This window comes from Fusarium vanettenii (genome assembly GCF_000151355.1).
Source record: "Fusarium vanettenii 77-13-4 chromosome 3 genomic scaffold NECHAsca_2_chr3_3_0, whole genome shotgun sequence".
NCBI classification, from domain to species: Eukaryota; Fungi; Ascomycota; class Sordariomycetes; order Hypocreales; family Nectriaceae; genus Fusarium; species Fusarium vanettenii.
Window position 1 is genome coordinate 910,365 of NW_003315880.1, and position 19,708 is coordinate 930,072.

Below are 19,708 nucleotides of genomic sequence, written 5' to 3' on the forward strand. Positions count from 1 at the left end.
ACTGATCGTCCGAGATGAATCGACGATGGATAGTCTCGCGATGGTGAGATGGCGCCGAGCTTATCAAGACTGAGAGATGCGAAAACGCGCTGTTGTGTTGCACCACCACTGCAGAAAAAAGTAACAGGGGATGATGCAGCTGTGGAAAAAGCGCTTCGGAGCGAGCGCCAGAGGCCGCAGCAAGGGCTGCGTGTGTCACGAAGGAAGGGGGTAAAACAAGGAACCGGGAAAGGAGGGGATGATCGAAAGAGCAGTGAGAGAGAAAGAGCGGACCAGAAGAGATGGGCGCCCTTATACACCTCGAGCTCGTGGCGATGGATGAGTTGGTGGTGAGGTCAGTTCTCTCTCGGCCGTCAGTCCAGCCAGCTTTTTTTTGGGGCGGACCTCCGTGCTCAGGCAGGTTGGCAGCTCCTGCGTTGCTGCCTCAGACAATAACTTTGTACCTGATTGGCCTCGGACACTGTGCTGACTAACATTGGCCAATTAAATGTCGGGGCTGGGCTACTTGCAGGCTGAGTCACTGGTGCCTGCGGTATGCCTAGAGAGTGACTTGATCAGCAGGTACACAGGCATGCAGTCTCAGTAAAAGTTGAGACACCGGTGAAGATGGCAGAGCAGTTATGAGTTTACGACAAAATTTCGATCTCTAGAAGAATGCATTTGATTGTTTAAAAATTCATGTTGAAAGATTGAGTAGTCTTTTTTAAAAACTCGTGCGTTTACTTTTCCCTTTTAAACCTCTTTCGTCCGCTTTTCTTTGAGTTCAACACTTTAGAGGTGCCAGTTTGCTGTAGGTACCCTATTTTTTCCTGCACCCCCAGCTGTGCTGCTAAGGCAGACTCGGCCACCCGGGCGCGAAGCTAGGAGCGCGTCTTTGGTTGGTCGCGTCGCAAGCTTTCTCTCAGCTCATGGATCCATCCATATCCATTGCGAGCAACAACACCACGAAGCAACCCTTGCGCCACGCCCATCCTGCATCTCGACTCCTTCTCGCCGACCTGCTCCGCCATTATCGAGTTCCGCGATCATAGCTAAATCAGAATCTCGACAGTATCTCTCTTCTCTAGCGGCGTCATCTTTCCAATTGCCCTCTTCGTTCGACCCGCGCCGCCTTTTTCGGAATTCCTCCCCCAGCCACCTGCGTCTTGCAGCAATAACAATGAATTCGCACACAACACCACGCCCTGCCTTTCCCGTGCGGTCAATAGGCGGCGGTGGCTCAAGTCACCCGCCGCAGTCTCGACAACCGGTGGCTCCTCAAGTTTCATCCAACGAAGAATACAGCACCATTCCCGAGGAGGATCGCGAGCACATTGATGAAGTCGTAGGTCGCGCCCATCCAGCTGCAGAAAGCACCAAGACGCCTTAGCTCACATTCAACCTTCCGCTACTAGTTTGACCTCATGGACATGAAAAAGAAGGGATGGCTCAACAGCTACGAGTTTAGGCACTCGCTAGCAGCTCTCGGGTTCGACATGTCCAAGCCCGACTACTTCAGAGAGCTAGAATCATACGGCACCGTACCTCCAGACTGGCAGGACCCCCACAGCTGTCCCGTAAACCGTCTCTACGTCTATCTCGACCAGTTCAGGCTATGCGCCGCCAAGCTATTAGCCAATCGAGATCCTCGACAAGAAGCGACAAAGGTGTTCAACATGTTTGACTACGATGGAGATGGCATAATATCCTTTGAGGATATGCGACGCTTGGCCTCGGACATTAAAGAAGAGAGGACAATGACGGACGAAGAGATCCAAAGCATGATTGAACATCTGGACCACGAGGGCAAGGGCGGTGTCAATCTGGAGGAATTCATCCAGATGATGGAGGAGGCTGGGTAAGCGCATATTTAAAGAGGGCCCTTCAAGGGCATGGATATCATGGACATGCCAGGCCATGGCAGACAAGGAGCCACAGTTCCTGAACCAGCGTCCAGATCGTCAAAGGGTTTGCGCGCCTCCCACTCGCCGCGTCAAGCTTTCAAGACCTCAATTTTCGAGGTCCTTCTTTAGACGGTCAAGGGCTATTCACTGTCAGGGTCATCTTTTGGCAAGCAATCATCTCACAGTCCTTCACATAACCCTGAGATATGACGGATTCAATCAAGACCAACAACACACAGCAGCTGGGTCAGGCGAAGTGGCAGGTCCAGTCTTTTCCAGCATTTGGCTAGCTAGTTGTCAGGCTTTACACAAAGACGAGGAGGGAATGGCGCAAAGGATTGCAACGGAGTATGGAGTAGATTTCAATGAGATCTAAGAATTGTTTTTGAATGCGTCAGGCGCGCTGTCTAAATTCCCCATAGTCCATCATCGCAATAGCTTCCTATTCCCGACAACTAGGCCTCCCAGATACCAGCTCAACTTTGGTCGAAAGCCACAAAAATGTACTGTGAACAGGGGAATACCATACTTCGCCTGCGCAAAACACGGGAATCGGATTGGGTCCGGAAGGTGTGAAGATGAAGGTGTAACAAAGAAAAGGTGGATGATCAAATAGAGGAGTCGCTCAGCCAGAGATGGCCGGCAGAGATGGAGGGACGTGAGTCAAGATCTCAAAGCTGGGGTTAGAATTGGATCAGGTCTTGGTTCTGCTGCTGTTGTTGCGGTCCTGGGTGGGCAGCGAAAGGGTTGTTGGTCTGGCCGTTCAAGCCCGCAGGCCCAGTAGCTGCAGGCATCTGGGCGCCGTAGTTGACAGTGGGCATGCCTGTGAATTGCTGTCGAAGGAATGGGTTGTTTCCTGTTGCCTCGGCATTGATTCGGGCCACACCCGCACCAGCGCTGTTGACAAATGTGCCAGGGGCTGTGTGCTGGGCGGGGATACGGAGGTTACCTGTGTTGCCAAAGGTGTCCATACCGTCACCAGTAGCGAGCAGCGTGTTGAGCCGGGTCTCGTGCTCGTTCATCTCCTTCTGGGGAGCGTTGAATGCCGGTTGTGCCTGGGGGAAGCTGTTCTGCTGCTGCAGCTGGGGTTGGCTACTAAAGGTATTGAGGGTCTTTTGCTCAGGGAGAGCGCCCAGGGAAGAAATGGGGTTGGGTCGGGCAGATTGTGGGCGGCCGAACTGGGCAAATGGGTTATTGGATCCAGTTGGAGTGGGCTGCAGCGCAGTCTGGTTCTGGTGAGTTGCCCAAGGATTGTTGCTACCGGGCTGCAGAGTGGTATCAGGGGAAGCTGGTGACGATAGTGACTGTTGCGGCTGCTGAGGTTGCTGTTGCAGGTAGGGGTTGAAGCCAGTGGGCTGAGGCTGCTGGAAGGCCAGTTGTTGTTGTTGCTGCTGCTGGACCTGTTGCTGGCCATAAGGATCCATGTTCATGGGCTGGCCGAAGCCGGTGCTGAGGTTCGTCTGGAAGCCAGTGGGCTGCTGTCCCTGCTGCGGGAACCCGGTATAGGCATTGGCCATGTAACCAGTGGGTTGGGGTTGGTTCTGGTCGATGGGGTTTGCGAAGAAGTCGACTGGGTTTCCTTGCTGGTATCCTTGGTTGAAGCCAGTGTACTGTGGCTGGCTGGTTTGCTGCTGAGGGACAGGATCATCGTCGAAGAGAGAGTGAGCGTTGCTCTCCTCCAACTCCTTGCGCCTCTTCTCCTCTTCCTCTTGGCTAAGCTTGATCGCCTTTTGCAAGTCATCGTCATCCTCGAAACCCCCCCCATGCTGTCGGCTCTCTCTCTTTTTCCGGTCTTCCTCCTCTTGATACTTGCTGGCCTCAATAGCCAAGCGATACTCGGTGTCTTCCTCATCATTCGCCACCCGCCTCTCACGCTGGCGCCGGTTCCCATGTGCGGCGGCGGCGGGCTCGGCGTGCTGGGGGGCGAACTCCTCGAGTCCGGTAACGCGCGACTTCCAGGATCTCCGATCGCTTCGCTCGGCTCGTAGTCTATCCTCGTCCAAAATCAGAGCAGTCAACTCCTTTGCAGCAACTCGGACTTTTTAACCGTTAGCGACTGTCGTACGTGACCGAGTCAAACCACTTGCCGTTCTGTCCAACATCGCGACCCTCTTCATCGACGTATTGGAACTCTCGCAGGGTCTTGATAATGTAAATGCTCTGGCGAGCCCAAGTGACGACAAGCTCTGAGCCCTCATGCAGACAGTAATCAAGAACCTTGAGAGCTTTCAGGACGTGTCGCCAGTTCTTTCCCTTGTCGTTCAAACGTTTATCGATCATGTCCATAATCTCGTAGAACTCTGTAGAACTAATCGCGCCATGTCAAGTCAGTACTCGGGCCTTTGCGACAAGGAGGATTGAACCGGTCTTGGTACGCCTACGTACGTGTTGTAGGTCATCTGAGCGATTTCGCTCATCTGAGTACCAGTCGGACCCCAGGGGTCATTGCTGGTCGCTGTTGTTCAACTCATCAGCGGGCGTTCCGAGGCGCGGGAGTAATGACCAGAGTGCGAACCTTCTCTGACCTTGACCTGGGCACTGGAGTAACCCTTGGTCACATTTTTGACGCTTCGCATCACCTTGGACATGGTGGGCAAGTCTTGGTATTTGCGGTCGGGGTATTGGTGTAGGGATAAGTAGGGGGTTGCGTCCTGGGCGCCAATCGATCGGTCGCCGCAAGGTTTCCTTCAATAGTCGGCGAAGCTCTCGGAGGGCGTATTCCGGTCAAAGGCCCTGAAGCAAGACGATGTCGGCGACAAAAATTCCAATGCGCTCCGTGGATGAAGTCGACGGAGAGAGGCGCAGGGAGGGGGTATGCCAGGGTCCCAATAAGCTCCCAAGGTCACGAGATGCTCAGTCCCGCTCTCGACGATGAATGTCGACGCGGCGTTTGCGATAGATTCAGTCAAAGACCCCAAATAAAAAACTCCAATGTTTGGTTTGAATTGGCGATTACGGCCAAGACGTTTGTGGAGAGGAGAGGTTGGCGGATGCGGTCGTGGGGTGACTGGCCACCTGCGTTAGGTAGTGTCGGGGTTTGGAGAGGTCGGGGAAGCCGGCCAAAGACGACGACGTATGTCCAGCACGATCTGGGATGCGGCTCGGGCGCGGATTAGAGGGAGGCGAGGGCGCTTCAGGAGATGAGGGAGCAGCGCTGAAGATATGCAAAGTTTGCCGCCTACAAGAAGAAGCTTCAGCTGAGCGATATAAAAACGACGCTGGACGCGACTCGTAAGTGATAGTGCAAGAGCAAGAGGATGAATACTGTAGGTGGGCGCTGTCGGGCGGGTTGGGGAGCGAGCGGCGACGGGGACGGGAGCAATGGAACCAAGGCCCAAGGCATGGAAATGGAAGGCAAGTGGCAGTGGCTGCGCAGGGTGATTACGTATTCGTACATGGCCACCCAGCGGTGCCAGCTTTACACTTTGCCAGCAAAGCACCTGGCAGTGACAGGCGATGCGCCTTGGCGAGTCCACTAGCCACGCCAAGGTTTGCGGGGGGTCGAGAGTGCGAGACAGCATCTCGGGTGCTTCTCAAGGCATCCGTTATTGGTAGGAGATGAGGGGGCCACGGGCGCAGCTGGTATGCCTCCTCTATGCGTGAATTCCTTCATTTTCCTCAATTTTTATCACGCTTTGCCGGACCGACACATCCAGATGTGAACTCCGAGGCCTCGACCCAGAGTGTGGCTGACCAAGGCGGATGAGGCTTAGTTATGGTGTCTGATAGGCTTTCGCACAGTTCGTTGCGTCCGAATAGGAAATACTAGCCACAACTACGTCACGGCCGGGCTGCGACTAAAAGACCCCTACCCTACCGGCCGGACCAAGCCGCGTCGACAACATCTCAAGCGGCAGTTGCAAGAGAAATTGGTTCCTGTTTCAATAGTTTCTTGGTATTATAATCCATTGTGTTTGTTTTGATAGTGTAAGACTAGAGGTTTAGGATATTGTGCGGGTTTGACAGAAAATCTTGGTGATTAGGCATCAATTCCACTTTCACAGCTTCACGTTCCAGTTTCTATCCTTGACCGTTCCATTAACCGTATGCACAACATCCGAAACAAAAGATCGACATGTCCAAGCCAAAGAACTGGCCTGATGGCTTCCCTTACCTCCATGCTCCGCTCCACGACAAGAGCTTGAGCCCGGCCCATATACAGTCTCTCCGCACCAAGCCTTCAAGCGACATCCCGGTTGTTCCATCCCCGTCTACTGCAACCCCCTGTCCTCTTGTCAGAATCCAACCCATCATCAACCCTTCTCATCCAGCCAACGGCCAGAGTGGTCTCTTTGCAGCACAGAATCTAGCACCGGGTAGCTTCATCCTCGCATACCTTGGACGCGTGCACTCTGGCGCCGCCTCTTCAACCGAGAGTGACTACGATTTATGGCTGGACCGTGAAGCGGATGCCGCGGTGGACGCTGCACGTGAGGGCAACGAAGGGCGTTACGTGAACGACTATCGAGGCGTGGGTGAAAGGGCGAATGCCGAGTTTCGCACGGTATTTTGTGAACGCTGGGGTGAGCTCTGTGTTGGAGTTTGGGTTCTTGGGAGTGGAAAGAAGAAGAAAGGGGCGGGGGGTATTCGAAAGGGGGAGGAGATTCTGGTCAGCTATGGGAAAGGTTTTTGGGGAGAAAGAAGGGCAGAGGAGTATGAATATGAGAATTATGAGCAATATGAGCAACGCGGTGAGGGAAAGGTAGATGAGGAGGCTAAAGCTGATGGAAATGAAGAGTCAACATCGTGATACCAACTCGTGGTATTGGAGACTGACCACCAATAATTCTCCTTACTTTAGGCAGAATAACACTCAATCACTCAATAAGAAAAGCTTTTCTGTATCGTGAACGAACCTTGAGTGACTCAGAACCATATTTTGATAGCAGTCATATTGACTTCTCCAATGCATTTTGAATCTCGAGCCGCGCGTTTGTTGATGGATGATGGACATATAAGAACTTCTTCTCTGCAATATGGCCGACCAAGAATCTCATCTCCGCATCCAAATCTCGACTCTACTCTCAGCAACGACAAAACTTCACCTTTTAACCATCACTCATCAAGATGATCCAAGGCTATGACTCGGCCCTCATGGCCCCAATGACACCCATCGTGAAGGCTTCTCAGCTGAACGCGACTATAGTATACTGTGAGCCTCTCCCTACCTCTGATTCTTTTCTCTGTCTAATTTGTACAGTGATGCTTCTGGATTACCTTCTACTCATTGTTATCCCCTTGTTCTTCCTGCTCGGGGCCTGCATCAGCAACGATCCAGTTTATCCAAGCTATGTTTTCAGTAAGGCGAATCATTCACCCCTTCAAGGTCTATTTACTGATCATTCTCAGGTTTCCCTCTTCCAATCCACCCGGCTCAAAAAGCTCACGAGAGGGATCTCTATCGCGCCCTGGCTCTCTTCTGGCCTACGGGTCTAGTATGCGCTTGGTTTGCGGTTCGCCAAGTTTGCCATGACCAGAAGGGCGACTTGATGGCGCAGCTGCCAGCAGTATTCCTCGGATTCTGCATCTGCTTCATCACGTACCGAATCTCTTTTCTTAAATTCGATTCCAACGAACAACAGCTGGTATTTTTGGACGACAAGGACTTGGCTTCGGACCGAATGGAAGCCACAACTGTTGGGAGGCGGAGCTTGGAAGGGATAGAGTGCGTATGAGCATACCGTGGCTTGTTGTTCTCTTTTGCCCCATCTTGGTAATATGGATCCTGCCAGATACAGAGGTTAAACAGTATAGTTGGAAGTTCTGTCAGAATCAGAATAAAACTTGTTGTCTTTTTTCTGCATATGCCTATTAGGACGTGCGAACAAGAGCCTATCTGTCAGGAACCACGAAATCATTAGGGAAAGACTGTGCTCCCCCAAGTATATGCATAGGAACGGCACAAGGATGGTCATGGTCAGTCTTTCTACTCTTTGCGTATTCTAAGGATCCGAGTCTTCATTGTGTCTATTTCTCCTCGATATGGCTTCTCCGCCGCCCCTTGCCTTCCTGTTCACGAGTAGACCATCTGAGATTCTCAATCTCTTTGTGAAGACATTCCTCGTAATAGTCCGCGTTCCTTCTTATGCTAAAAGTGGCAATGCATATCGAGAGACCAGCCAGGCCAAAGCCCGCGCTGAAGGCGATTCGCTCAGATCGTGTCATTCCATCTCCATATTTGAAGCAAACTACGATGCAGGAAGCCAGGTACCCAACATACGGGATGATGAAATAGGGGCATTCTCGCGCCTCTGTCCTTTCGTAATACTCTTGGAGTCTGGCATCTGTCACATCAAGGTCAGTTAAGCGGGTATTAAATTGAACGGCTTGCTATCCTCACCTGGGTCTCTGTAGGTACGAAGCTTCTTGAGAGCCTGTTCAACGTGATATCTGCCGCCAAGAATCGAAAAGAAGTTGGAAAACGGCATCAAGGCCACCACTCCAAGGAGCATGATGACCACTGTATGTAGTTAGCCAGATTGGGCTTTTGCATCAATATGCGTGAGTGCAGATCATACTGAAAGCGCCATCCTCGCTTCTCACTTCGCAGGTAGTGTTTGGTGACATGTTTGTTCAAGTGTTTTGGGAGAAGGATGCAGGAGGAAAGACCAGAAAAAAGCTCTAAATGCACAAGAAAGCCACCAAGACGAAACAGTAGAAGCTGATGTGTTGTTCGCATTAGAATTTGCCCACTTACGGCGTGATTCCTTCTCACTGTTTCGGGCGTACCTCTTCGTGCCCATGCACAAACTCGGCTGCATGACGAGCTCTTTTTGTGGAAGTTTCTTCATCAAATATCCAATTCTCCCTTATAATTACCTCGAGCTCGTGAATTTCTTTATACTCGGCATCATCATGAAAGAACACTCTCCTCACTCTTCTCAAGCAAACACATTCACACATCAAGATGTTGCCCCCTGACCCAGCACTAGAGGCACCTTTTCAAACCAACGAAGTTCCAATGGCTGCCTGTAAGCACACTGCACGTTCGTTGATCAATCTTGAATTACGAAACTAACGTATGACACCCAGACTACCTCAGCTTTAGCATCCTATTCATACTCTTGTCAATCGGCCTACTGAATTTGGCACCGGATCCAGACGAAGTGCAACGACAATTTGAGGAATATAAATATTACGAGCTTAACAAGCCTAGCGAGCCTAGCGAGCCTGACGACCCTGAAGAGAGCAAAGCATCAAAAGAAAAAACTGGGTGTTCTAGAAGTTATATCTTTGAGTGAAAGGCTGTGTTGGTAGAAGATGGGCTCTCAGAGGCATCATGTCTGTTGGTATCACCAATCTCTCTAACCTTGCAGAATCTCACATGGGACGACAAGAACAATTATTCTCTATCTTACGCGGTTGCCTATAGTGTTATTGTTCACACGCAACTGTTCAAGATGCTACATGGTGTTGATGACACGGCTGCAAGAGACAAAGTCAGTTGGAAGCCTCGGTGCAATTTTTTCAGTTCTTGTCACTGATGGCTGCCTGTGCTGCGCCTAAACTTAATAAAATCCCATCATGACCTACTTGATATGCCGTGTCCTCATGGCCCATTCATGTCCACTGCTGCCCATCTTCAACTCTCTCTGCCCGCACATCTAGAACTCTTCAACCCTTGGACGCAACTCTCTTCCACGATCTTTACCCACATCAGAATGCAGCCTTTTTCAATCGGCTCAGCCATGCCTATGGATTCTGCGAATGCTCTCCTCCACCTGCTTTACTCGATGATATGGGTAGGATCGCAATTCGCCTTCTCGCACTATGAAAACAACCGCCATAAGAATATTGCGCCAGGTATAGCATGCTCTTCTGAAACCCATGGTTCTTCGCTTACACGTTCCGTCTTGCAGCCGACACGGACAGGTATAGACGGTACAAGAGCAACTTTGACGCTGTGTTTGAGGCAAGCCAGTTCCTCGTCTACTTTGTCGCCATCAACTTGCTCGTCGCAAACGTCCTCTTCACCCGCGACTGCATCGACACGTCCAAGATCTTGAAGTTTCAATTCTGCTTGAATCTGATGGGTTTCACGCAAATGGCATTTGCATTGTGCCTTCATGCACTCACGACTATCTATCGGAAGAGATCGGAACCAAACAGGACGTCACGAAGAGGTCGAGGAAGGAAGCCGGAGGACGCATGGGTTCTTTTGTCAGAGAACTGGGCCATGCTGTAGTGACGTCCTTGTCGGCAGATATAGAACTCGTCTCAAAGGCCTCTTTGCTTTATAAGATAATGATGAGATAATACCATAAATCAATCTAATACTTGCCATCTCTTTTATTTCTATTATACTACTTTATTGTTATAGCTTCCTATTGGTAGGGATATGCTGACCCGTGCCGAGCACCGAGCGACTTGTTGATCGTCCACTCATGTTTGGTGAAGTTCGTGCCCATTTCCTAATTGGGAAAGCAACGCGAGCAACCCTGTACCATCCATCGAGTTGAAGATGACGACGTAAACCTCGCGATTCCGAAAGACCGAGTTGTATAGAAAATGTGTATAAATATGAGTTGTCTTTCTTTCGGCTAGATGTATTCGTTTTCCCCTTTAACCTATCGCTCATGACCTCGACTCTCAGAAGATTATCTGTTTACTCAACTCCATCTTACACACGCTCATATCATACCAATAAACCATCTCAACTCCAACACATCTATTCTTCCATCATGAATCCTCAATCCTCTCAATCTGCAGCCACTCGTGTTGTACGAACTACCCATGCAGAAGATGGCACCTCTGTCTTTGCTTCCGACACTCAATCCACGCCCTACGCACCCTTCGGCCCCAAAGCCAGCGTCTTCAACATCTTTGACACACGTCAATCCATCCCAGCCAACAACACAGACGCAATCCTTTCATTTGCCGACACTCTTCCACGGTGTCCACCCAAAGGTGCCATCTTTTGCATGACGCAGATCCAACCCGGCGGTAGCGCGCCCATGCACCGCACCCAGAGCCTCGACTACCTCATTGTCATGTCTGGCGAGATTGTGCTGGTGCTCGATGGCGGAGAGGAAAAGACTGTGAGAGCGGGAGAACTTATTGTCCAGCAGGGTGTGAATCATCAGTGGATTAACCGTGGAGAAGTGCCTTGCAAGATTGTCTGTGTCATGCTGGGTGCGGAAAAGGTTGCGTTGAAAGACGGCACAACTTTCGAGGAGACTGTTTTTAAATGAAGGGGAGGCATACGACGAGGGTTTGAGATTATTCTAGATTATGAGAATGGCTATATTGCAGACATATGGCCCAATTCCGACTTCATACCTGTACACTCTCGGATCCTATCAAAAACCAACTGTGCACTCGCCTTCTGTGACTCTGTCGCCAACCCACCAGGACTCTTAATAATCTTGATGGGCCAGAGTAATAGATAGGCGCCCACGGCCTGCCAGCGAGGAGGTTTCGACTCATCAGTCCAATACCGTCCTAACTGATCGACATCCCCAATGGACTGAGGAACTGACGACAAAACCTCGCCTGCTAGAGACTGAATGATGCCTGTAGATCCTCGTATTCGAATAGAGTCGGAATATTCTTTGGTTGGACTTAATGATGAGGCACTGCGTAAACAAGCCACAAGTTTTTGGTGGAGGATGATTCGAGCTGTCCGGTGGTAGTTCCACTCATAGGCCATCCATATATCCGGATGAAGCTGAATTGTTTCTGGGAACCAGACTTCTTTCTTTTTGGTACCCGAAATATCCGCCTTAGTCAAGGTACGAAATTCCCACTCAGGCTTGGCACGCCAGAGAGCAGCCTCCTTATCTAGGCGCAGCATCTCATCAACCAACTCACGAAGCTGATGGCCTGCGAGAACATCAGAATCGAGAGACTGAAGCAGTTTATTTGCCCTTTGGCATAAATTTGTGATAGCTAAGCCGTCTTTTTCTAGTCTCACCGAAGAAATGTCTTCATTCAGTGCCTCGAGCCAGTCATGGGATTCTGGAAGAGGGCTTAATTGTTTGGCGAGCTGCTGCTTTTGCTGCCCACAAGTTAGTAGATGGTATCTGGGCATATCAAAGCCCAAAACTCACCAATCGATGATGTGCTAAGCGAAATAAGCCCCATCCACGAGGGTCGTGGAACTGTTCATGCCCACGGAGTCGTAGAATGTGTGCCATGCCTTGAACATGGGACCCAGAAAGGGGGGAGTCAGGCATGAACAAAGACTATTTCCCGAGTTAGACTTGATATTAAGAATGTACATATATGTGCTCTGACCTCGAAAATGTCCAATATGACCACGGCCATCAAGTCGTAATCATCCGGGGCTTTGTCCTTCTCAGCCAAAGACTGTCCAAGTGCGTCAAGTGCTTTGCCATAGCACTCTAGCGATTGTCTGATCAACTCCTCAGAGGACTGTTCCCGTGAGAGATCGGCAAACGCACATGCCTGAACGGCCCAACGTAGCGCGTAGCGACCCTCTACATTGACTTCCTTGAACAAACAAGGGAGATGCTGCAGAAAGCCTGGAGAGGACGACTCGTTACATGGGAATAGAACGTATTTGTCCATGAATAAGCCTGCAGCTCGGTCTTCGTCGGAAGGAGTTTTGATTGATGATGGGTCTTTGAGCCATGGGAACGCGGGAGAAAGATTCATGGATGTCCTCGAGGTGAAGGAGCTCTCAGACGCCCGCTCAAGTGACCGGCTTCTGGTACGCCGACTTGGCGGAGATGAAGTTGAGGTCGTAGAAATGGAAGCGGTTTTACTCTTTTGAACAACCTTTTCCGTCTCATGCTGAAACATGAGATCACCCTCGTCTCTGTACCCAACGCAGAGTTCATTACGAGCTATACAGCGTTGACACGAGGGGAGCCCGCGATCACACTAAAGTTGATGGTTAGATGAGATTCTGTCTAGGTACTGGTATATGGGGGTTTTAACCTTGACCCGCCGTTGACGGCACCGTAGACAACCTCTGCTGCGATGAGACATGGTTTCGTAGCCGTCTTACATGTAGATGAAAGGTCCAAGTTGCCCCGCCGCATGAAGCTGACGCGTGCGCTAGTAGATCTCACCCGAGATTCAGAATAGCTTCGATGTATATCCAACTGACGATAGAAGACACCTAATTCGGAGAGACGGACTATCAATTTGTGCTATCCTATTGTTCATTATCTGATAGGGCACGGACTACTGGCTGTATTATAGGAACAAAGAAATCAAGACAAAGTTCCCTTTGTACACCACAAAGCAACGCCCTGGGTCGAAGCTCACCAATGAGCAGGTCGCTGAACATGTTTCTCGTCCATATTAGTTATATGAACAATTGGAAAAGTTTCTAAAAAAGGAATTAATAAGGAACTAAGGTTGTGGTATAAATGTCTTCTTGAGTACTTCACCTCACAACGTCTGCTCTGCGAACCGATTTGTCCACACTCGACCACAACTCATAGTGACTGGCTTGTCAAGACTACAGGAACTGTTATCTAGATAGCTACTGGTTGGCTTCTTCTGATAACTACTCTGTCAGCTGACTCGAGAGTCCCCTGTTTGTCGTCTAAGAAAACTCCACAATGCCTACTCACGCATACTATGGATCCTGCCGTGTCTCAAAGCGGCCCCCAACTTGGAGGAGCCGCAACGAGCGCCGCAATGGCACCGATAGTTGGACTCCCGACAAGGATTCCAGGAGTGAGAGGGGAGACTCCAAGGACGGGAGAGACAGGCAAGATAACCACAGAGACCGTACAGGTGAGCGAGAGGACTCCAGGAACGGTAGAAACAGGCGGGATCGTAGAGGTGAGCGAGAGGACACCAGAGATGAGAGGGAAGACTCGGTGCACAACAACTATGGCCGTGTCAACAACAACTACAACATCAACATCAGATCCTTTGGCGACAACGACCGGAGCAGGCACTGGAACGGCAACGTCCTGCGAGATCGCAACTTCAACACTTATGTCCGCAACAGACCTCGACGGGACCGATTCGATAACAGAAGATATTCCCCTGCGTTAAGTAGCCGTCAAAGTTCTAGACGCACCTCGTTTTCATCAAGGACTCGTTCGTGGGTTACTTCTGACTCGAATACCAATTCGTTCTCAGATCGGCCTGTTGATTCTATCGAAACCCCACGAGGGGGTGAGGATACTGATGAGACAGGTAGAAGAGAACGTGATGACGGAGACGATGAGTACTATGGCGCTCGTCAAGCTTACCGTGACATTAGCAGAGGTGATGTAGTTCAGGGCCGCATGCGCCCGACTGACCGGGTTTGCGACGAGAGCGAACTCAGACTCGGTGCCATCATCTCAACAGCCATCCACAACCAAGCTCGCGAGGACACAGTAGCCATCGACGAGTTCAACAAGTCCCTCTCCGGCTTTGGCATCGTCTACTCCAAGTATCGCAAGCTGATAGTCGTGGAGGAATGGGCCCAGCACGTCGTCTGCATACCGCTGTACACATACAACGGCCGAGGCCTCGCAGGCCGAGAGGCTCTGGCCTGCGAGTACTTTGACGTGCGCGATGTTGGCGACCCGGACCCGGAGAGCGGGGATACATTCTGTACCCTCATGGCAGTCCGTGATAGGGAGTGGCCTATGGAGAACACCTTTATCGAGGGCCGTACCGTGGCCAAGGTGACTGAGAAGATTACTTTCTATAGGACTAACAAGTGCTCGATCGAGGGTAGGATTGATCAGGAGAGCCTCAGCACACTGATCCCACCTTACCTTAGGTCGTCAACTAACCCACTGGCCAAGTTCTTGTCCCGTAGCCAATCTAACAGCCCAGCTGATAGTCCAACTGATGACGCAGCATCAGAGAAAGAGGAAGGGGAGATATAATGCTTCTCTTCCACTGCTCACTAGAAAGATAGATACTTGCTTACGAAAGCATTGGCAGTAGTTAGCCCCTTGCTATACGGATGATGGGAAAGGACACCAACACTACAAGGTAATGTTGCGAGCTTTTGATGAAACCAAGCTGCCTTGCCAAAACACTGACTAGATCAGATATTTCCTTTGTCTTTACTAGAAAATACACCACTATTCTCCATACATTTGCAAAACCTCCATGACGTGACTCCTGGGCCTTTTTATTCTCTAAAGTGAATCGATATCAGTTCCGCTCGCTACAAGAAAATATCCCATGACCTCAAGAACCCTAGCTAACTAAGTAGTTCCCCCAATCCGCGCCTAATCCTCCATGGTATAGTACAGCCGAAATTCCAATTCCACGTGCCCTCGCTGATAATCGTTCAAACATCTTCTCCTTCGGCGTCGACGTCACCCTCGTCGTCTTCGTGGTGTTCACCATCCGTCGCTGCTTCAGTGCCGTTGGGCTCGACAGCGTCTCCATTGGCCGGGGCACCGTTCGTCTTGGTAGAGACTACGACCGAGTCCTCCGCTGGCTCTTCTCCCGTCACCTCCTGCTCTGCATCGTTGCCTTCCGTGATGGGTAGCAGCTTGGGTTGCTTGTCTAACCACCCAGGCGGTAGACCAGGACCGCTATCAGCGTTTCCGTAGTCTGACTTCTTGGTTCCCTTTGGCCAGCGGCCGGGTCCACGGCCCGTCCCACCGGTTTTTCGTTTTGAGGCGCTCTTGGGTCTAGAGGATGAAGAAGGCCGGTGACTCTTACCGTTGCGTTTGGGCCTTGAAGCGCTGCTGACGGTTCGAGGTGCTGATGGCCGGTTGGCACTCTGCCGCGAACGATCCCGCCGACCACCAGGGACAGCTGGAAAGACCTCAAACCGGTTGGGAGGAATATCTTTGTATGGCAAAACCCAAGCTGGTGGCCCATCTTCCACTGTATCTCCCATCTCAATGTCCTTGGGTGATCCAGGCTGCTCCTCCTGGTCCGGATCAACCTCCTCAATGGATTGAACAGGGGTTGCTGCAGCTTCGCCGTTCACTAGCGGATGCTCCCCATTTGTATCTGCATCGGCCACACTCTTGCCCTCTCCATTTGTAGTTGGTTGACTCTCGGTGCCAACCGTGTCGACTCCTTCTCCTTCGTCAACCTTTGCTTCATCGTCCTCTCTCGGCGCGATGGTGTTGATGGGTGGGCCCAGCTCGAAATTGACCGCGTTGCTGCGACCCATGACGTACGGCGTCCAGACGAGAGCTTCTGGCTTCAGTTGTACGTAGCCCTTTGCCTCCCATTTGTTGACGTATTGTCGACAGTAGTCCACATCCACTCTGAACGCATACAGCTTCGTCTGTGGATCTCTGACCAGAGCCCTGAGGCCTTCCAAGGCGGAGATGACATCGTCTGGGGTCATGCCCGTGTCGTCAGATATCCGCTTGATACTGAGTCCCTCGCTCTTGTGGTCCTCGGTTTCCATGACGTTCAAGAAATAGCGGCAGAGAATTAAACGCCAGTAGTTTCTGTACGACACCAGACCCATATCGGATAGAGGCTTCTCAGGCGAGCCCGTCTTTTCCTCGACCTTGGTGAGTAAGTATGAAAAGTCAATGAGGAGGTTACCATAGCCTTTGCGTTGGTGTATTGGTAATGTCAAGATACACGAGACATTATTCTGGCTGCTGGCTCTCTTCTCTTTCGAAAAGTATCCAACAAAGTGATACCCGGTGTCGTTGTATTCGCATAGAACGTAGAAGAGAAAGGGCTCAACGTCATAGTACAACGTTTTCGAGCCAAGGAACAGCTTGGCAAGAAGGCACAGGTTCTGGCAGTACACAGGGTTCTTGCGTCCGTCAACCTCAAAGACAGACACCGACTTGTGACGGTAGATCTCATCTCCTGGCGGATGCTTAGCTGGACACTTGAGCTTGTGCCTCCAGGCGACGTAGTCCGAGTTCATGTACTTGAGACAGAACTCGCAGATGTAGAGCACGCGGTTCCGACTGTATTCAGCTGGATATGGCGCAGCATACCACGTGTCAATCTCCCAGCCGCCAAACTCGATGCATTCGATCTGGCTGGCGTTCTCGCTCGACTTCTTGTGCTTTCGAACTGGCAGGTCGGCATCTGCCTGCATGGCGAGGACCCGTGCTCTCCATTCATCCTCGGCCTTTTTGTTGGCATCGTCGAATCTCCGACGATCTTCAGGTGCTGGAAGAGTCTTGGAGGTGTCGGCTTCCGCCTCGGTGAGGATTCCGCCGTATGGCTTGCCCTTCATCTCGTCCGTCTCCCGGTCAAAGAAGGAATAGAATGGTTGTGAGTAGTTGTCTGATGTGAAAGGTGTTGGGAGGGCGGTTATCGGAGTAGGAATAGGATTGGCTCTGGGAGTGGCTGCTGGTCGGTGGGATGAAGGTCTAGCAGCACTGCCGGGCGGTCGCCTGTCGCGCCTTTTGCGAGAAAGTATTTCCTTAAGATTTCCGGGTCTGACCTGGATCTTTAGGACAAGTGATGTGCGTGTACGTTTCTCCGTAGTGACGGGAGGGGGGCGCGTGACTTTGAGACGAAGCGTGCGAGAAGGGTTGTGTCGATTTGGCTCGGCGCTTCCATTGCGCGTTGTGCCTTCATGTGAAGACGTTGGCTCGTTCGACTGATTACGTCGTCGCTTTCTTAACGATATGACATTATCGTCATCTTCGAGGGACGATGACTTTCGTTTCCGCAATGTTCGAGTCTCGTCTATGGGTTCCTCGGGTAGAGCTTCATCGTCGATTTGAGAAGTCAGAGGTTCGTCATCTGCATCTGGCTCAAACCGTACTTCTCCAGAATGATCTGGAAGGTCGGATTGTTGGGAGGGGAGCTCCATGTCGTGATTGACACTTTGATCGTCCATATCTTCATCGTGCTCTTCAACGTCGGAATCCCTATGATAGCATTCGGGGCACTTCCAATTCTCGGGGGCTGCGCTCGTTAGTGGAGAGATCAGAGGATGGACGTTGCAGATACTCACTGTTATCCTCACTCATTGCCGCAGCGTCGCGGGCGCATTGCTGATGTGCTGTGATTCATTAACACGAGAGCTCTTGGTCACAGCACGGGAGCCTTACCATTTACACCACAACCTGCGCATGCCAAGTATACTTCAAACTCCTCGCTTGGATCTTCATCTTCGCCCTGCTTGCAGAACGTGCAGTTGTTAGATGGTCCTGCTTCCTCGTCCTCGTCCTCATCCTCGTCAGCTTCCCCAGCATCTTCCCATGGGGCATCCTCGTCGGACTCTTCATCGATCACACTCGGTGACTCTGATCTTTCACTGTCGCTCGCTTCTTCATCATGCTCTTGACCCGGCTGGATCTTGACGTCGCCCACTCCCTCGTCTTCATCGTATTCTTCTCCCTCCGCGTCTACATCATCCTCCTCCTCCTCTCCCTCTTCCTCGTCATGGTGGCCTTCCGCTTGTGTTATTTCGTGGGTGTTGTTGGCAGAGATTTGTTGATCTAGGAGAAAGTCGTTGTCCTCTTCGCCTTCGGCATCGATGTCGAGTTCCTCGCCTGAAGCGTCGCGATCGCTCAACTCATCATCGTCCATGTGTTCAGAAGCGCCTCTAGCGCCCATATTGGCATCAGGTGCGTCGGACGTCATCGCATTCATCGTCGGGATATCACCCGCTGTCTCGTATTCGGCGTCTTCGTCGGAAACCATTACACTTTGTTGAAGCTCTTCCTCCATCACTTGCGCGCTTGTCATGGCTATCCCCGCAACCCAGAGAAGAATTCCCAGTGGCGAGAGCCTAGATATTGCATATCGATCGTTCTGGGAGCGCTGCGACTGTTCTCTCGCGATGCGATCACGTTCGGCTCATGGTATTTGGGGCTGAAGACGCGGCCTTGGATCGAGGGGTCCCGTGCGCGTGACAATAAGGGTAGGTCGCCCTCGGCTAATTGTAGAATTGCATCAAGCTAGTCGACTGTATTCGAGAAACGCGTCCGTATTAGAGTCCGCCGTAGAAGGGATGCGATTAAGGCGAAGCGCTGGAGTAAAGCGCGTTCAACTTGCGAGATATCAACCAGCTGTCGCGGAGCTTGTTGCCACAGTGCGTGCGACTCCGGCCTCGGGTAATGCACCGGGGATTTTGGTAGTGTACAGTGCTAGATCTGGAGTCGCTAACTGTCTTGACGTGCAGGGATGAATGTTGGGCCATGGCAGTGGTGAGTAAAAATAATTGGGAGCCGGCTTGTGAATGTCGAGAGGCTCTTGATGCTCAGGACCTCATCTTCAATGCTTGACGTCTTGCAAACTTCAAATAAAGCTCACTTTTGTAATTCTTAAGGGCATGGTTATCGCTTAAAAGGCACTAGTTAACCGTATTAACTCATTTCCCATCAGAATTGCCATCAACTGACGGTGCTGAGTTCTTTTTGTCCACTCGCCTGCACGGCCGAAGCCGATCCGTGCCTCAGGCACCAACCTAATAACCAATCGCTCAATCGTCAATGGCTCGGTTGACGACGTGAGCTTCAAGTCAAGGCCCGGCCGCTCGGAAGACCTACGACCACCGCGACTGACCCGGACGACAGGCCAGACCTAGTCAATTCGATTCCTCCTTCGAAGAGAAACCCAACGGATACTTTCAAGTCTGCCCAGGCAGCACCGACGCGACCATGCCCGTCCCCTTCGAGACCCTTCTTCCCTACGCCATCATGATTGGCGTACGTCCACTTCGGCCCTGCGACACGAGAATATGGAAGCTCATTGAGTGATAGATGTTCGGTATCTCTGGTACCGGTCTTGCCGTCATCAAGACTTGGCAGAACGAGGGCAAGCGACCCCGTTACTCCGTGGACCAGTGGGACAAGGTAGGTTGTCTGTTGCCGAAAGTGTTGGGTTGATGCTAATTGTCTCTGCAGCAAAGTATGATACACCTCGAACGAACTTGCGATTGACCATCTGGATACTGACCAAGCGCTATTAGTGATGGAGCGTGACCGCCGACTTACAGG

The 19,708-nt window shown here is 51.3% G+C and overlaps 6 protein-coding genes across 6 annotated transcripts; 4 read left to right on the forward strand and 2 right to left on the reverse strand.

The window, feature by feature from the left end:
• Positions 1-1,159: 1,159 nt before the first annotated feature.
• Positions 1,160-1,841, forward strand: NECHADRAFT_91745 (uncharacterized protein; the record flags this gene model as incomplete). The annotated part of the gene is made up of 2 exons (XM_003052472.1): positions 1,160-1,324; positions 1,395-1,841. The coding sequence occupies 2 exons, from the start codon at positions 1,160-1,162 to the stop codon at positions 1,839-1,841; spliced, it is 612 nt and encodes a 203-aa protein (XP_003052518.1).
• Positions 1,842-2,221: 380 nt separating this feature from the next.
• NECHADRAFT_103688 (uncharacterized protein) lies at positions 2,222-5,112 on the reverse strand. The gene is made up of 4 exons (XM_003052962.1): positions 4,399-5,112; positions 4,269-4,338; positions 3,984-4,191; positions 2,222-3,904 (listed from the first exon to the last, which is right to left on the reverse strand). The coding sequence occupies exons 1-4, from the start codon at positions 4,469-4,471 to the stop codon at positions 2,567-2,569; spliced, it is 1,689 nt and encodes a 562-aa protein (XP_003053008.1). The 5' UTR covers positions 4,472-5,112; the 3' UTR covers positions 2,222-2,566.
• An 846-nt stretch (positions 5,113-5,958) lies between these two features.
• On the forward strand, positions 5,959-6,633 carry SDG2117 (uncharacterized protein; the record flags this gene model as incomplete). The annotated part of the gene is made up of 1 exon (XM_003052473.1): positions 5,959-6,633. The coding sequence occupies one exon, from the start codon at positions 5,959-5,961 to the stop codon at positions 6,631-6,633; it is 675 nt and encodes a 224-aa protein (XP_003052519.1).
• A 3,931-nt stretch (positions 6,634-10,564) lies between these two features.
• On the forward strand, positions 10,565-11,074 carry NECHADRAFT_77590 (uncharacterized protein; the record flags this gene model as incomplete). The annotated part of the gene is made up of 1 exon (XM_003052474.1): positions 10,565-11,074. One exon carries the CDS (start codon positions 10,565-10,567, stop codon positions 11,072-11,074), a length of 510 nt encoding a protein of 169 aa, XP_003052520.1.
• Positions 11,075-13,417: 2,343 nt separating this feature from the next.
• Positions 13,418-14,692, forward strand: NECHADRAFT_77591 (uncharacterized protein; the record flags this gene model as incomplete). Its single annotated transcript, XM_003052475.1, has 1 exon — positions 13,418-14,692. One exon carries the CDS (start codon positions 13,418-13,420, stop codon positions 14,690-14,692), a length of 1,275 nt encoding a protein of 424 aa, XP_003052521.1.
• Positions 14,693-15,105: 413 nt separating this feature from the next.
• HAM2101 (uncharacterized protein) lies at positions 15,106-18,437 on the reverse strand (the record flags this gene model as incomplete). The annotated part of the gene is made up of 3 exons (XM_003052963.1): positions 15,106-17,669; positions 17,719-17,766; positions 17,816-18,437. 3 exons carry the CDS (start codon positions 18,435-18,437, stop codon positions 15,106-15,108), a joined length of 3,234 nt encoding a protein of 1,077 aa, XP_003053009.1.
• Positions 18,438-19,708: the final 1,271 nt, after the last annotated feature.